Genomic DNA, 17623 nt, shown 5'->3' on the forward strand with positions numbered 1-17623 from the left:
TCAACAGAAAAAAAAGGTTGTAAAAAATTAATTAAAAATTCAGATCATTAGTAAAAATGTAATAAAACTAAATACTGTACACCTTAAAGGACAATAAGAAACCAATAAGAAACCAATAAGAAACCATGTTCATTATTTTGCCCAGTTAATAAATAAACATCCACATTTTTTCCACTTTAACAAAGGTAGATAACATGTCACCTAAAAATTGGCAACTGCCTTTTTGCTGGTTGGATAAGGATAGATGCGATCTGTTGCTATTATCTCTGGGGCAGCTATGAGTTGAAAAACATTCTAGTATTGGAAATTTGAATGTAATTACCAGTACCTGTACTTTTCAGCTGAGAACTGCCCCTTTACAGACAGTACCCTACTTACAAATAACTCAAGTTACAACATTTTAGAGACACAAAGAAAGACGTCTTCATGTACACAGTATATAATTCTGCTTTTTTTTAAAGGGGCACTATGGTGAAAATTTGTAAAATTTAAAACATGTGCAAACAAAGACAAATAAGAAGTAATTTTTTTCCAGAGTAAAATTAGCCATAAATTACTTTTCTCCTATGTTGCTGTCACTTACAGTAGGTAGTAGAAATCTGACAGAAGCGAAGGTTTTGGACTAGTCCATCTTTTCATTGGAGATTCTCAGCAAGGCTTTTAATCTTTATAAAGATATTCCCTAAAATGGATTTAAACAATGATGCTGGCCAGCTTCCCTGCTCACTACACATTTTTTTGGCAGTTGGACAAAGTGCTTTAGAAAATAAATACATCCCTTAGAATACCCTATTTTACTCTGGAAAAAATTTTACTTCCTATTTGTATCTGTTTGCACATATTTTAAATGTTACAATTTTTTGCCATGGTGCCCCTTTAAATGTTAGATAGTCTTGCTAGTCATGGAATGCCCCACTTGTCAGGCTTTCAGTGACACAGTGATTCCAACACTAACACATGCACGGGAGCACTGCATGATGGTTCCCAGCTTTCACCCTGCCTAAAGGGAGCAGAACCTGTCAAAATAGGTGAAAAAAAGGAGGAAAAAAACTTTAAAAAGACAACACCCGCACACTACATGTTACACAGACACACAAATGAACACTATTCAACCAGGCAGGTTTTGTGGCCATGGGGCAAAATAAGCAACAACTGCTTGACCCTTTCCTAGTATTGAGCTGGTCTGTTATTTTGATTCTGGATTCAGAGTGTATTCAATAAAGCTATCTTATCATTCAGCAAATTGCCGGTATAACACATCCATTAGGTGAATGAATAAGAGTTCTTTGGCCAGCATTCAGCATCAAAGAACAAGTGACACCCTTGCTAACCTAGAAATAAAAAAACACATATTTAAGTAGATAAATACTAGTTCTACCTACATAACCTATGCATCGCATTGTCCACGTTATGAGTCCTGCGAATTTCATAAAGGAAAAGCAGAGAGTTGTATTCTAGACAGTTTCCATCTTGGTTACCTTTGACCTCCTGACATCATTTCCTCCCTCACTCTTTTTTTCTCCTCTTACTAATTGTGTATTTGTTACCCACCCTCCTCCCAGAGTCTTCAGACACTCCCACTGAGGTCACCTTTATCACTTAATACACTCAGACCAGTTGATGTTGAAATTTGATTTATATGGTGACAATCCCGCTTTAACTAACTGGGAAATACCACTGGGTAACTGGAGGTTAACCAGCATGGGAAGTAGTCTCTGAACTGTAAGAAATAGCCCTGACTTTCACTCTTATCACTTGGGAATGTGTCAGAAAACTGCTAATTGGTCTAAAGAGCTTTTTAGCACTTAACAAGCACCAAAAAATGTAGTGAATTAATAGAAACCATTACTGTTTTTACTCAAAATATAATCTAGGTTTTGTCCTTTGTGTGGCTGACCTGGTCCATTATTGGTTGCAAGAAACACAGCTGGAGATAACGCTATTTTTTTTACAATCTGAATAAGGTTATTGAGTGCAGAGAAATCTTATTTCCATAGAAACTTAATTTTCATATTACAAAGACAACATTTTCATTTTTACAGTAGGAGCTAGGGTTTGAAATTGCTTACTGATAGCCTGTATAAAAAGACTGATAAATGCCACTATCTCTGCCATTTAACCTGTAATGGTATTTGTTGGATTAATTGACTGTATGCACTACTTAATATTCTTTGCATTATAACACAAAATTAAAAATACCGGAAGTCCATCATCAAGCTAAATTCATTGTAAATCTTCCATTGTTGTGTTATTTTCACACTTGCATATCCTAAGACTTATAATAAGCATTCACATAACACAAACAGTTGGGTATGCTTTATGTGGTTATTATAGGTGGCTGCTGAAATTAACACCAATATGGAAATACACTGATGAGAGAAACAATTGTATCTATCCTCCTTCTCATAAAAATGATTTTTTTTTTTAGATATTCCAGATTCATTTTATGTGTAAATCAATGACACATTCACTGAAGTATTCCAGAGCTAAAATCTGAGAACTATGTACATTTTAATTTCTTTCCTGCTCTCAAAAGCTATTTTCTGCCAGGAAAGCATTTTATGGCTGTAATTCTTTATCAGTGAGGTTTACACTATAGTCAGACCAGGTCCTGACCAGGTCCAGAGTGGACAGAAATTGTCCACTTCCATTCCTGATGAGTAACTCTTTCAGGCAGAAAGGGAAAAAAAAGAATACAGCAAAGTTATTTGTGTGCTAGGCACTGTACATACACATCTCTATATCATCATGTCGCATGTCACCTCAGATGTCCTTTAACCACTTGATGACTGTAGTGCTAAACCCCCCTAAAGACCAGGCACTTTTTTTTCTGTACTGGGCTGTGCAGACTTTTCAGCCTCCTGCACAGCCCATTATGCAGGAGAACAGAGGCACCAAAAGGATAAAAGGAAGCTAAATGAGCTTAAAAACCAAATTCTTGGTAAATAGAGGAGGTAGTGGTGGACTTGCCTCCTCCAAGTAGACACACAACGACTGTAGTAAACACAGTAAATATATTTTATTTATGAACTCCAAATATGCAACGCGTTTCGCAGGTTTGATCCCGCTTCATCAGGCAATAACAACGGAGCAATAGCATATGTGGTCAGTAGAAGAGCCAGGCACCTCTGTGTCACACAGAGGTGCCTGGCTCTTCTACTGACCACATATGCTATTGCTCCGTTGTTATTGCCTGATGAAGCGGGATCAAACCTGCGAAACGCGTTGCATATTTGGAGTTCATAAATAAAATATATTGACTGTGTTTACTACAGTCGTTGTGTGTCTACTTGGAGGAGGTAAGTCCACCACTACCTCCTCTATTTACCAAGAATTTGGTTTTTAAGCTTATTTAGCTTCCTTTTATCCTTTTGGCGCCTCTGTTCTCATGCATAATATTGAGTCCACCGTGGGTGGAGGATTGAACCTCCTTTTTCTCATCTACAGAGAGCGACTTCTTATTCCTGAGTGGGGTCAGGAAAATCTCCCCACCTGCCTTTACAGTGGTTGCCTAATGGTAACCCTGGTTTGTGAGTATTAATATTTACTCTATCTAGTAACCATTTACCAGTACATATTACACTATTGGGGCTCTTGGTGTTTTTTGTTTTTATCCTGCACAGCCCAGCTAAGGAATATGGCGATCGGACTCACCTCCTATTTTTGTCCCTAAGGGGACATGCTGCCGGAGGGGTCACTTTTATTTATTTTTTTCTTCAGCCTCTTAGAGGCTCTCATTGCCGCTGCCGCCATCCCTCTCCTTCCCTCCTCCCCTCTGCCTAAAGAATTGAGCAGGGCGGCGATCCGTCCTGCTCTCCGCCTCTCATAGGCATTAGCCTCTGATTGGCCGGGGATCGCCAATCTTGTACAGCGCTGCCGGAGACTGCAGCGCTGTATGCATGTACACAAAAGGGATTTCTTTCCCCTTTCATTTACAAGCAGCCTGCTAGCCGCGATCGGCGGCTAGCAGGCTAATCACGGAACTCTGTTCCGTGAAGTGGCAGGGAACGATCGCGCACGCACGCGGCCATTGCCTGGGAAACTGCAGCCCCAGGACTTGGCTGGCCAATTGGCATTAGGCGGTCCTGGGGCTGCCGCCGCGGTCACACCCATCGGCGTGAGGTGGTCGTAAAGTAGTTAAAGTGACCCTGTAGTTAAATGGAGAGGGAGGCTGCCATGTTTATTTCCATTCAAACAATGTCTATTGCTTGACTATCCTGCTGGACTTTTGAGCCTCAGTGGTATCTAAATCATGCTACTGAAACATGCATGCAGTTAGCATAATGAAACTTTATTCGACATAAAATCTATATACTTATTCTATGTATTGCTATATCTATAAAGTATCAAAAGCAGAAGACCAACAGGACAGCCAGACATTGATACAGCACCATCCTTATCCTTCTCACTAAAGGGTCACAAATTTCAGGATACAATTTTATACATTGCCTTATCTATGAGGCCTGGAACCCACTAGCAGCATTATTCTAAGCGCTTGTGATTTGAAAAGCTCTTGCTAATATAATGCTATGTGTGTGATCCCCTTGAGGGATGTGATTTTTTTTTTTTTTAAATCCACCCTTGGCATTACATTTGCAAGAGCTTTTCAAATCACAAGCACTTAGAAAAATGCTGCTAGTGGGTTCCAGGCCTTACTGATTTTCTGGGTATTTAAAAATATACAAATGCTTCTGGCTTCCATTTGCATGAATGCGGATATGCCATATTTACAGTATGATGAAAAATTCCAAAGCCAATATGTTGATCAGAATTAACCTCAAACTGCAACCCCTAGAAAGATGGTTATAGTGAAGCATCAAAAGCCACTTTGTTAAAGAAACATTATTTGTAAGGCATGTCTAAGCCTTTGTCTATCAGTGCCAACATGGAGCCATTTGAAAGTATGTTTGTGAATGTGACGTCCCTTCTTCATATGTCATAGCTGCATCATGAGAAAAATCTTCCTGCATTAGACTGTCTACAGACAAATGGACAATTCACAAAGCTTTTTTACCTGTTTTCACTTTATCTATGTTACACTTTTAAGCTCCCAAAGAGAAAACATATAACATAATTAAGGTAAGAAAAGTAATATTGAAATGAAGTTAATCAGGAACAACTTACTTTGAGTGATTATTTTTCTTGTAAATATTCTGAAAGGTTATTTTTATCACCTAGGTGATAAATAAGTCATTTATGAGAAGCTTTGTGAATAGAGCCCAATATGATGGTATTTTAATCCCAATGAAATTGGCCAGATCATCAAATATGGCCTGTATAGCAAGTATTCAAGATGTTGTAGACACTAGATTACATTGAAGGATGGATTAGTTAAGATAGAGTTACCTGGCCAATCACCACACACACACACACACACACACACACACACACACACACACACACACACACACACACACACACACACACACACACACACACACACACACACACACACACACACACACGTTGCTACTAGTATAAGTTACTCAAAGTACCAAGTGCTTATTTTGCTGGTACAAGAAAGAAACTTCATAAGGCAATCAACCACTCCGAAGATTATTTGGTAGATGGATTTTCCAGCTCTTAAAGTGTACCAGAGTTGAACACACATAAAAGATTTATACATACCTGGTGCTTCATCCAGTCTCCTTGGTCTTCTCCTGGTCCCAGTAGAGGGCACAGACGTTTAGCCAGTTGGGGTCAGTCAGGGCATGCACAGTGCCCCCCCTCGCTCCTGCGGCTGGGAGAATTCTGAGCCGGTGCAGTAGTACTTGGCCGAGCCATGCATTCGCAGTGAGCCTCGACTGGCCAAACTTATGTGGCTTCGACCGGGAGAAGGCGGAGGAAGACAACGTGGGAGCAATCGATGCACAGGGGGTTAGAGGAAGCACCAGGTTTGTATAAATCTTTTACTTGTGTTCGTCTCTGGTTTACTTTAACTTAGATTTTTAAAGCTCTGAAAATGTGTTCATCATCAGATGCATGGCACTTATCCTATTTACTTCTAATAGCAGGGAAATTGACATTTATGTGTACACTTAAAGAGAATATGTGCAATAGATTTAATTATGAAAACCAAGTGATGGAATTAGCAAATCTTGATTCCTGGTTGCGTGCTCTTTCCAAAGCTCTTGTTCACTGAAAATCAGCTATGGGATAAGTTCATTTAGCTCCCAAGGCAAGTATGCCAAAGTGCATACATAGCCCTTCTCTCATTTGCAAAGCTTGGATTACTTTCATATATACAACAGGTGAAAAAGCAACACTAGAAATGCATTCATAATTAAATAACTAAATTGGTAAACCTATGTAACATCAAAACAGAACCAGTACAAAATGCATTAACAGACCCTTTAAATATTTAGTCAACAGGACACACACACACACAAACACACATGTGTACATGTAAAAAGGGCATTAAGAAATAGTCGATAGTAGAATACTGGTAAATTTACCAATATTCTACTCTTGCAGTGTTAATGATGATAGTAAAATATTGGTAATAAATACCGATACCGATACCGATATTTTACTACAGCTAAAACTTACCCTATTATCCCATTGCACCCTCCCTCTACCGATGCCTATCCTTAACCACTCTCCTGGAAAACTATCCGTAACCACCCCCCATCCATACCTAACCTTAACTGTCATCCTCCACAGCTAACCGTAACTGCCCCCCCACGCCTAACCATAACCCCCCCCATGGCTAGCCTTAATCCTCGCCCCCCTCGTACCTAACCTTAACCCCCACCACCCCCTCTTACACATGCATAACCTTAACCACCCATCCCCCCGATCCGCCCAAAAAGCATGCTTTTCTTCATGTATTTAAATGGGCATGGCAGTGCCCAAACTTCTGCAAATTCCATCTGCCTAAGTTTCCTACACACACAGCCTACAAATATATACGCAATACCCAAAAATATATATAACTAAGTCAGCTCCCCACCATATAAATAAAACCCCAAATATAAAAAATAGACAGCCAAATTCCCACATAGTACCTCAAATACGTACATAGTTAGTTCTCCACAAGACAGAAAGGAAACATTTTTTTATCCAATAAATGTGTAAACTCAGTGAATTCTCTGACCGTGAACAGCTTAAACTAACACGTAACAGCTTAAGGAGACCCCTCCCCACCCTCTTCTGGAGTGATGCACCCTAAATGTGAACATTTTCTGCGTTGGTCCAGACCTTCTGCAAACTAGTTGAGTAGTTGTGAAACAAGTATGAGACCTAAGTGTTTAAGAGCAGGGCTTCCCAACTCTGCCCTTATGTGGAACCAGCAGTGTATGTTTTGTGCAAATCCACAGGGGTAGTTAATTAGCACTACTGAGGCATTAATTACGCAACATATGAATAATGTGCATTTTCCTGAAAAACTTGTACTATTGGTGGTTATTGAGAACATGGTTGGGAAGCCCTTTTCTAGAAAGCCAATACAGTCCAACCTTGCAAAGCATTCAGACAAAGGGCGGATGAGGGCATGCATGCAGTGGTTGCTGCTTCTAGAGCCTGTTTTTGTATGAGCCTACAATAGTCACAAAGCCTGTTCTAGGGGGCTGGGCAACAGGATCACCCTGTCCACAGCCCAGTACCACACGCGCAAAGTCATGACCCCCCCCCCCACAATACATGCATGGTCGTGATCCACACACACACGGCCATGCACACCCCACGCCCATCCACAACTGCTGTCTGAAGCCCGCCCATGGCTGCATGCTGTGCATTTGCACCATGCAGCTGGCACAGACAAGGGACACAGGAGGAAGCAACGTCGGGGGGACCATTATATAGGAGAATATCTATATATATATCTATATATCTATATATATATATATATATATATATATATATATATATATATACATACATACATACATACATACAGACAAATACACACATATCAATTCAAGCAGTACAGGTAGCTTTTAGTTTTGTCACATCGTCACTTTGATGCACAAATAAACATAAACTGCTTGTTAACATGTAGAGGTGTTTGTTTAGAATAGAACCATATTTAATATGTGAGAGCGTGTCAAATCACTGTCTTGATTTCAAAGCTAGAAGAATAGTATCTAAAAATGGAAAATTAATGTAGACAGCAATGATGCAGCTTAGCCTGGCGCTGTCAGAATCATAACAAGTAGGCCCAATCAGGAGTCCCAATTATTAATATGCGTCATTCAATCTCCTGTACTACAAGCAGAAAGCATCAGCTACTCTGTCATAAATACAGCTTCAGCCAAACATTCTCAGCCTGCAAACTTTTGCATTTCATTGCAAAGACAAGTTTATTAAAGGTGACATTTTCACACTTGGTGGCTGATTTGCCAAAGCAAAAACTTATACACTTATACACTTAGCTCTTCTACCCAAAAATATGTATGATCACTCTTCAATGACATGCCCTCACACTTGCGTGTGCACAAGAAAAAGTTGAGATTCTACTTGGTTATGTTATGAATTACCCATATAGAACTGGCATAGTATGCTGTGCTTTTCTCAGTATGCTAAGAAATTCACTCCGTTACTTTCCACAAAAAAATAAAAAAATGAAATCTAACAAGCGAAAGGATTTATTGAAACATTAAATGTAATGTGAGAGATGTAAAGTGAATATTACCAATCAGGTAATGGCAAATAGAAAACAAAAATAGAATATTAGAATATTATATTTCTTACGGGCGTGTGTGTGTGTGTGTGGGGGAGATATACATACCGGTGGCATCCTCTAGCCCCCTTCAGGCTGATAGCTCCCTCACCGTCCTCCTGCTCCTCCTGCATCTTCAGAAATTGGCCCCTGAAAATCCTCCAGTCAGGGCCAGTTGGAGCTGTGCACTCCCATGGGAGCAGGAGAGACTCGGGTGCAGTACACTTCGGAGCGGAGGACTTCACTGGGCCAAGAAGCGGAGGAGGATGGTGAGGGAGCGATCAGCCTTGAGGAGGCTGGAGGAAGTATGTATATTCCCCCCCTTCCCCGCCATCTTAGGTTCACTTTAAAGGTAACCTGAAGTGAGAGGGATATGGAGACTGTCATATTTATTTTCTTATAAACAATGCAAAATTCCATGGAAGGCCAGCGGATCCTCTGCCTTTAATACCTTTAGCCATAGTCCCATAATACTTAGGCGCTCTGAATGAGGTCTGACTGAATTAGCCACATGTTTGTTTCAGGTGTGTGAGCCAGACACTACTGCAGCCAAAGAGATCAGCAGGACTGACAGTCAACTTATGTTGTTTAAAAGGAAATAACTATGGCAGCCTCCATATCCATTTTAGTTCTGGTGTCCTATAACATGATGATGTTTGAAGACATTACAGTGCTAAAATGTTTGCACATGATATTCTTTATTCACCTTTATAGACACCAAATGGAGTGCTCAGTGGCAACAGTTTCCAGCAGATTTAACTAATAAAAATATATAAACAAGTATAGAGAATATAAAGAAAATTTAAAAAGTATTACTTGTTTTGGGCCATGTTCACAGTGACCATTGCATTGTGTTCCTCTGACAGCAGGAACTCAACAGATCAGGACAGCGGCACTGCACATTATGCTTGTGTTGCATCAGGTACAATGAAGCATACAGTCAATGAAAAGTATGCTTCACTTTTACTGTTAATAGGCACATTTAGCAGTAATGCACTGCATGCACTGCTCCAATCAGGAGCCAATTTCTTTGGCTCCTGACCCTGTGATCACTGTGAGCCAATCACAGTGTTCACAGCAGTAAAATAGGGGAACAAAATCATCCAGTTTAGAGACCGTATGAAGTGAGACTCACAGAAATAAAGATAACATGACTACAGTAAGTTTAGTAAAAACACACTGAAAATAACCTGCCTCTCTCACTTTTAACAGTTATATGAAATGAAGTGGTGTAGCTAAGGAGCTGTGAGCCAAGATGCAAGTTTTACAATGGGTCCCCCCAAGCACTTTGTACATAACAATTCATATGGTGCACCAAAACCTGTCAATGGCAACTACAGTGTCAGAGGTGCAAGAAGGGGATGGGGAACAGTTTGTTAATGATTACCACTATTCAAAATATCTATAGAAGTGATTATTATGAGCACAGGACCAATAGAGAGCTAATACTGTAGTTGAGGGAGGTCCCTTCGGGGGCCCCTCTGGCCCAAGGGCCCTGATGCGGTCGCAACCTCTACAACCCTTATTGCTACACCCTTACATAGTTATTTATTTATTTATTTTTTGGTTGAAAAAAGACATACGTCCATCGAGTTCAACCAGTACAAAGATGATGAAATGCATTTATGTTGTAAGTGACAGTCATCCAAACCTTTTGCATGGGAGGCTGCCATATGGGAGTGGGACAGCTTCCAATCTTTACTTAAAATACAAAAACATTTTCAATCCCATTTAGTTCTTCAGCCAAGCCATTTTGTGACGGCTACACCAAGAACTTTCTTTTGGAATGTGGCAAAAGAATGTAAATGAATGCTCTCATTTTACAAGAAGCTGTAAGTGACCAATGCCATGACCTATGCCATGACATGAAACCACATGCCCTCTGTTATGACTGAAAGACAATTTTTGAGCAACCCCTCCTATGTTGTAGGAAGCAGAATTACTGCTGCAATAACAGAGAGAACTCATCACTGCCTAGAATTCCCAGGAAATGGGTTGATGTTCTTTGAGTTTGGTATATTTGCTGAAGTTACAGTTGATGGAGAGAACTAAAGTTTAGGGTAAAGAGTATGTGCGGAAAAACAGAACAAACCTGGTCCAATAATTGGCCTCCCCCTAGCAAACTACAGATTAGGCTGTGGAAAAGGTGAGGGAAAGCCACATAAAAATGAAGGAGGTTAGACTTGTGGAAGCTTTAGGTTCTAAGATGAAACAAAGCAGGATTGGCTACTCTCTTAAAGGACAACTGAAGTGAGAGCCGAGGGATATGGAGGCTGCCATATTTAATTCATTTTAATCAATATCAGTTGCCTAGTATCCTGCTGATCTTTCATGTACCAGTAGTGCCTGAACCCTATATCTGAAACAAACAGTAAGGCAAACACTGGCAAACTTAACTCAAACATGATCTGCATGCCTTGTTCATGGTCTATAACTAAGGCAGAGGATCAGCAGGACAGCCCTGAAATGTGCATTGTTTAAAATGAAATGAATATGGCAGCCCCCATATCCCTCTCACCTCACATGAATGGAATATATAAAGACAGATGTCACTCTTGACTACATACTCAAATTTGTATCTGCAAAGTTCATTAGAAGTATTCATGCTCCTAAGCTGTGTTTCCTAGTGCTTCGTGTACAAAATAGATCTATCTCCCACTCTAAGTGAAAGGCAGCAAGGAAACATTGCAGCCAGTCCATTAGTCTTTCTGGATGTTAAATATTTGTTCATTTTATTCGGGCTGCAGCATCTAATTCATCCTGCCTAATCATGATCATTTTTGTTGACAAGGTAAGCTACAAGCTCTCAGGGGAGCTCTTGGGCACAATGGAAAGCAGTTGGTAAAGAATGAAGATGACTTTGACCTGGGGGAGCTGCATATGTAGTTCTCTTTTTTGCATGCAGGCAACCTTTGCATAAAAATTATAGACCAGTATTTAGCCACACAGACCTTCACATGAAGGCACAGATCTTCTCATACTTTTGAACTCATCCCATCTCATAGTTTAGATGGTTTTAAAAGTTTAATCTAACTTCAAGTGCATTTTAAAGTAAGCATGTAGGGATGACAACATGGGATATATGGGGGGAGTCTCTGACCAATAACAGGCTTGCAGAACTACTGTCAGCACTGCCTAGCCCTCACTAGCTGCATGCTTGCTCTGTGTAGGTAGCACACAAGGTGATGAAAGCAAGTCCAGGATGACAGCTACAGATGTTTGCATGTTTACAAACAAATGGAAACTTCCATGTTTTCAGTCTCACTGCCTCAAACCACTGTAAGATGTACTCCTTTATTAAATAGTTGAACAAGCTTGTTATTACCCATAACTCATTAAACACACCAGAAAAGGGCTTCTCCTTTAGTAACCATTCAACCTACAACAATTTACTATGCATAACTTGCACACACACACACACAAAATAATAATTACAATGATATATATATACTGTATATATTGTATTTTTACCTATAGAGTGCATACATTAAAAATAAACAAAACTAAAAGCAGACAACTTAAAGAAATCATAAGAAACTTAAAGCTGTCACCACACCATCCAATCAAACACCAGTTTTTTTATTTTCTAAGTGGGTTGCCATTGACCATAGCAACCAGTCCACAGTAAAGCTTTAAGCTCTATCAGTAGGTAAGTCTATTTAGTTTTCATTAATAATGTCAGTTTAAAGTTTTCATTAAACACAGTGTCTCAATGCCATCAATTATGGAGCAAATCAATTCTTTTAAATGGCTTGTTACAGAAGTGACTAATGTGATATGCTAAAGCAATATCCCTGTGTCCAGCAAAGCCAAGCAATTCTCAGAGTACAGCAGGTTCCATGTGGCTTACCTGATCTGCTCCATCAGTGGATTTCATGAGCTGTTTTTCCTTGTACAAGGACCACAGACCAATATTAGGCAGGAAAACCAAAGCCACTGTAAACAGCAAAACCATCTGGAAAAACCTTTTCTGCTTTCTCTTCATGGCAACAGAAAAGTGTGCCAAAGACAAGTGAACGTGAATAATCCACAAGGAAACCCAGCAAGATCTCCTAGCACTTGAGCAACGGGGTGCCGCTACTTCTTACTTTCAAACTTCAGCGGTAGTTTGGTTGAACGATCCAGTCTTCTGTGCACGCAAAATACACAGCCTAATATATAATTCATCTGATTCCTCTTATAGCAAACAGAAAGGTGTGATTACACCAATGTCAAGGCTAATAACATCACAGCTTTTTTTATGGTAAAATGGCCCATAGAGCATATATAAGTATTGTGCCTGGGTGGACCTGAAGACTGGGGATACATTCTCACGTAAGTTTCATAGGTCCAACCATACCTCAGTAGTCAAACAGAAGCACCTAAGCAGGTGGGTTTAACTGAAGATGATGAAGATCAGGCTGTATTCTCGAGCAGCACGCTGTAGTTCCAAGAGGTCTACTCTCCAGTTCCAAACAATCCTTGTACTCAGTGCAAGATGTTACCACTCCATGTCCAGGTGGCAGTAGCCTACAATGCCATGCTGTACTTCCTTGATCCCTCTCCAGTACACCTTCAGCTTGTCATGCCTCACTGATGTTTCCAAAGGACAAGCAGAGAAAGAATGAAAATTCCCATATTCCCAATGCAATCCTATGTGTGTAATCCAGAACAGAAGGACAGATGTGTAGCTCCCGCAGATGCCTCCTCCTTGGATGCGAACTCCAGTCCCCACTGGTGGAAAACACGTGGATGAGCTCTAAACCGGTGGTTACAATCCCTCCCAGTCCCACTCTGCTCTATAAACAAGCAGAGAGCTGGAGGGAACCGGAGGGGAGGAGGGTGATGATGAGGAGGAGAAGGTGGTGCAGGGAGGATCTAGTTAAGACACGCTGCTGTCACACTGCATTGTCCCTGTAACCAGCAAGCAGCACGCAGATCATCTTCTCCAGACCAAGCCCGGGAGGCTGTCAGAAAGAAGCTCCTGATGATCCTCAGATGTCTGGCTGCGTCAGTCTGCAGGAAAAGCATCCCCGCAACTTTTAAGGCTGACTGCTGTTCCCCAACTTTTCAAGTAATACCGGCTGTTGGATGTGACATATTGGAAGCGGAGGTTCACTTGTCTCCTGCTTGGCGTGTTCTTTGTGCGAGCAGCAGATACAGTTCAGTTCTCTCAGTGCTTCTGCTGCTGATGCTGACACGGGGGCTGATGTAGGAGTGGAGGAGGGGGAGTGGGGATATGAACAGAAGCTTTCAACATTGCGACTAAAGGCTGAGGCAGCTGGCTCTGCCTCTCACTACTGAGGAAGCTGCTCCTGTCTCATAGGGTATTAACATGCTTTTGCCATGTGTAACTCTCAAAAAAATGTAATAGCGCAAACTGGATTTGCAAGGATGACTAGCTGTATGCCGTGTTTCCATCTTCACATCTTCCGCTCACTTTCATGTGCTGTGTGATCTGGCTGGCTGCTTTTCAACGTTGTCTTTATGTACAAAGAGATAGACGCACGCACAACTAAACTGTTACACAAACAGTAATTGCAGCTAGGGCTTCTATATTCAGATATAGATATTATCTGCTGAAACTCAAACGTGCATGTGAGCAGTGCAAGGACCAGCATGGAGAGCTGTGAAATTAGCATATATCAATGCCATTGAGTCTACAGGGAATTGAAAAAATCTTGAATCCTAGTATGTTACAGAATCTGAAGAGTAGCACACTTAGCGTAACTAAAGGTGCCCTCTAACGGTACAATTTTTTTCAGCAAAGAATCACCAAAGTGATTAGATGAATGGGATCAGAAATAAAATATTGTCATACATCGATTATTTCACCATTAACAAACCAATCGGTACTGCCTATGCATCACAATCCTGTATAAAAAATATTTTCCCATCAACTTAATTGTCACTGAACGATCACCTTTACAATCATTCGCAGTCAATTTGTGACATCAACAAGGTTTATTTTCTGCCGATCTGATTGCATTTATCTGATCGCTCTGGTGATTCTTCGCTGAAAATTATACCGTTAGTTTGCACCTTAACCCTCCTGGCGGTATATTAAAAACCGCCAGGGTGCAGCGCAGCCGTTTTTTTGATTTTTTTTTTATATCATGTAGCGAGCCGAGGGCTCGCTACATGATAGCCGCTGCTCAGCGGCATCCCCCCAGCCCCGCCGATCCCCTCCGGCGATAGGCGATCAGGAAATCCCGTTCAAAGAACGGGATTTCCTGGAGGGCTTCCCCCGTCGCCATGGCGACGGGGCTGGATGACGTCACCGACGTCATGGACGTCGTGACGTCTAAGGGAGTCCCGATCCACCCCTTGCCGCTGCCTGGCGCTGATAGGCCAGGCAGCGCAGGGGTCTAGGGGGGGGCTGTCTTGCGACGCGGATAGCGGCGATCGAGCGCGGGGCGGCGGCGATCGAAGTGCTGACGCAGCTAGCAAAGTGCTAGCTGCGTTCAGCAAAAAAAAAAATTATTCAAATCGGCCCAGCAGGGCCTGAGAAAACCTCCTGCGCGGCTTACCCCGAACTACGTTCGCGGTTACCGCCAGGAAGGTTAAAGCTGGCTCTATCGGCCCAATTTTTAACAAAGAATTGTTAGCGCGATCCGATTGGCACAAAAAAAATCTTGTTGATTCTCTGATTCGATCACAATATTAATTGTTTGTGCTCACTAACAGAAGAAAAGCTGATATCCAATTTGATCAGATTAAAAGAATAGATCCAAAATTTGGATCATTCAATCGATACTATGATTGAATCAAAGAATCAGTTGTATAATGTAATGTTAATGGCCACCTTAAAGGTGACACAATCATTGATTTGATCGGATTGGTTAGCGGGAATTTACCCATAAATTGACACGACGATTACAGCTTTAATCAGAAATGATCAATGAGGATTTGTATCACTGATGGCCTCCTTTAGACTAATATATTTCCTTACGCCCTTCTACACTAAAGGTGACCATACATCAGGCGGCTTTGTGGCCATCCAATCATCCAATTTGACTATTATAATCGAATCAGATGAAAATCAGTGCCACCAAAAGCATGCTTGATTGATGATGTGACCATTTCAGGCCAAAACTGGTCTGACCAGGTATCGGTCAGAAATCCTGCAAGATTTAGGGCCGGTGTGCTCGATTGGGTACACGGCGATAACAACATGCAATATTGGGAAGAGCGGCAAATGAAGCAGAACCCCCAGTGCTGTCCTCCTTAGTGTAAAATGTGCCCTCCCCCGATGCACTGTGCATGAATACTTTATCTGCGCATGAGCAGCTGAGAGATCTCTCTCCAATCAGATTTGATCGGAGAGATATCTGTCTCTTAATTAAATCTGCCCATCATCGCTAGATGTATGGCCACCTTAAAGCTAATGGGAATCCATATATAACTAAAAAAAGTCAGATACTCACCTAAGGAGAGGGAAGGCTCGGGTCCTAATGAGTCTTCCCTCTCCTCTCCGGGTGCCCTCGGTGCTGCGCTGGCTCCCCCGTTCAATTCCCCCACCATGGGGACTTCGGGAGCCAAGTCCTCCTGAAGAGAGGCGGCTCCATACTTCGCATGCGCGAGTGCGTCATAGAGGGCGCTTGCGCATGCGCAGTGTAGAGCGGCACGACTTCGGGAGCACTCGGGCAATTCCGAAGCCTCCCTTCAGCGGGGAAACAGCGGTATTTGACCGAAACGGTCGAATACCGCTACGGGGGAGTCAGCGCAAAAGTGGGGACTGGGAGAGGAGAGGGAATGCTCTATGGGACCCAGAGCCTCCCCCTCCTTAGGTGAGTATCTGACTTTTTTATTTACATTTTGGTTCCCATTAGCTTTAAGCATCAAGGTATCAACCAGGATATCATTGAGGAATATACTAACAATGTGCATTTGGCTAGCAAATATCCTGAAAAAGCCGCATTCACATCTGCCAGTGTAAATGCTTTTTCATTGTGGGCTTTCAAGTTGCTAATTAATATATGATATCAATTCTTTTGCAACAATCCCATACAAAATTATTGTTTCATATTACTTGTACCCTAAATTGAACCTGAGGTAAGAGGTATATAGAGGCTGGCATATTTATTTCCTTTTACACTATACCAGTTACCTGGCTGTCCTGCTGACCTGCAGAAGTGTCTGATTCACACACACCTGAAACAAGCATGCAGTTAATCCAGTCAGACTTCAGTCAGAAACATCTGATGTGCATGCTTGTCCAGGGTCTAGGGCTAAAAGAATAGTCGGGGGATCAGCAGGAAAGCCAGGCAATTTGCATTGTTTAAAAGGAAATAAATACGTCAGCATCCACAGTCTTCTCTCTTCAGCTGTGCTTTGATATCAGATAACAGACATTTTCCTACTTGCTGTAAGATTTGTTTCACTTTATTGCAAACTCACCTGACTGGAAAACAACGGTTTCAAATTTGCTTTCCATAATAGATAGAAAGTAGTGTTGGGCGAACAGTGTTCGCCACTGTTCGGGTTCTGCAGAACATCACCCTGTTCGGGTGATGTTCGAGTTCGGCCGAACACCTGGTGGTGTTCGGCCAAACTGTTCGGGTTCGCCCGAACGGCTCAATGCCTGGCCGAACAGGGCCCACGTCCTCTGCGTGATGACGCATACGAGGGTACCCGTGACGCGTACCCTTGTATGCAGAGGACGTGATGTCAGAGAAAGGGCGTAAGTACCACAAGGGTACTACCGCTGAACCGCCCGCTGCCCGGCCTCCCTCAACGCGTCACTCTCCGGACTCCTCTTCCTCACTCACTTCACAGTACCACTGCCAGCCACTACCACCGGTACTATTTGACTTTCCTTAAACTTTTGTATGGGGAAGCGGGCATAGGGGGGAGCGCTAGCGGAGGGGGTGGGGGGAATTTCCGACCCCCCCCCCGCGAACGGGGCATGCCTCCCCCTTTATGCCTGCAACCCCATAGGGCCCCCAAAAGCGGGATGTTCGGGGAGTTCGGGATTCGGCCCGA

The 17623-nt window shown here is 42.0% G+C and overlaps 1 protein-coding gene across 1 annotated transcript in view; it reads right to left on the minus strand.

Moving 5' to 3' along the window:
• The window catches only part of GALNTL6 (polypeptide N-acetylgalactosaminyltransferase like 6), a 1483691-nt gene extending 1469876 nt beyond the window's left edge, over window positions 1–13815 (minus strand). Inside the window, exon 1 of the mRNA XM_068269254.1 lies at window positions 12510–13815. Coding sequence (XP_068125355.1) covers window positions 12510–12644 — 135 coding nt within the window. The 5' untranslated portion in view covers window positions 12645–13815. The remainder of the gene's footprint in view (window positions 1–12509) is intronic.
• Window positions 13816–17623: the final 3808 nt, after the last annotated feature.

Source organism: Hyperolius riggenbachi, chromosome 1 (assembly GCF_040937935.1).
Source record: "Hyperolius riggenbachi isolate aHypRig1 chromosome 1, aHypRig1.pri, whole genome shotgun sequence".
NCBI classification, from domain to species: Eukaryota; Metazoa; Chordata; class Amphibia; order Anura; family Hyperoliidae; genus Hyperolius; species Hyperolius riggenbachi.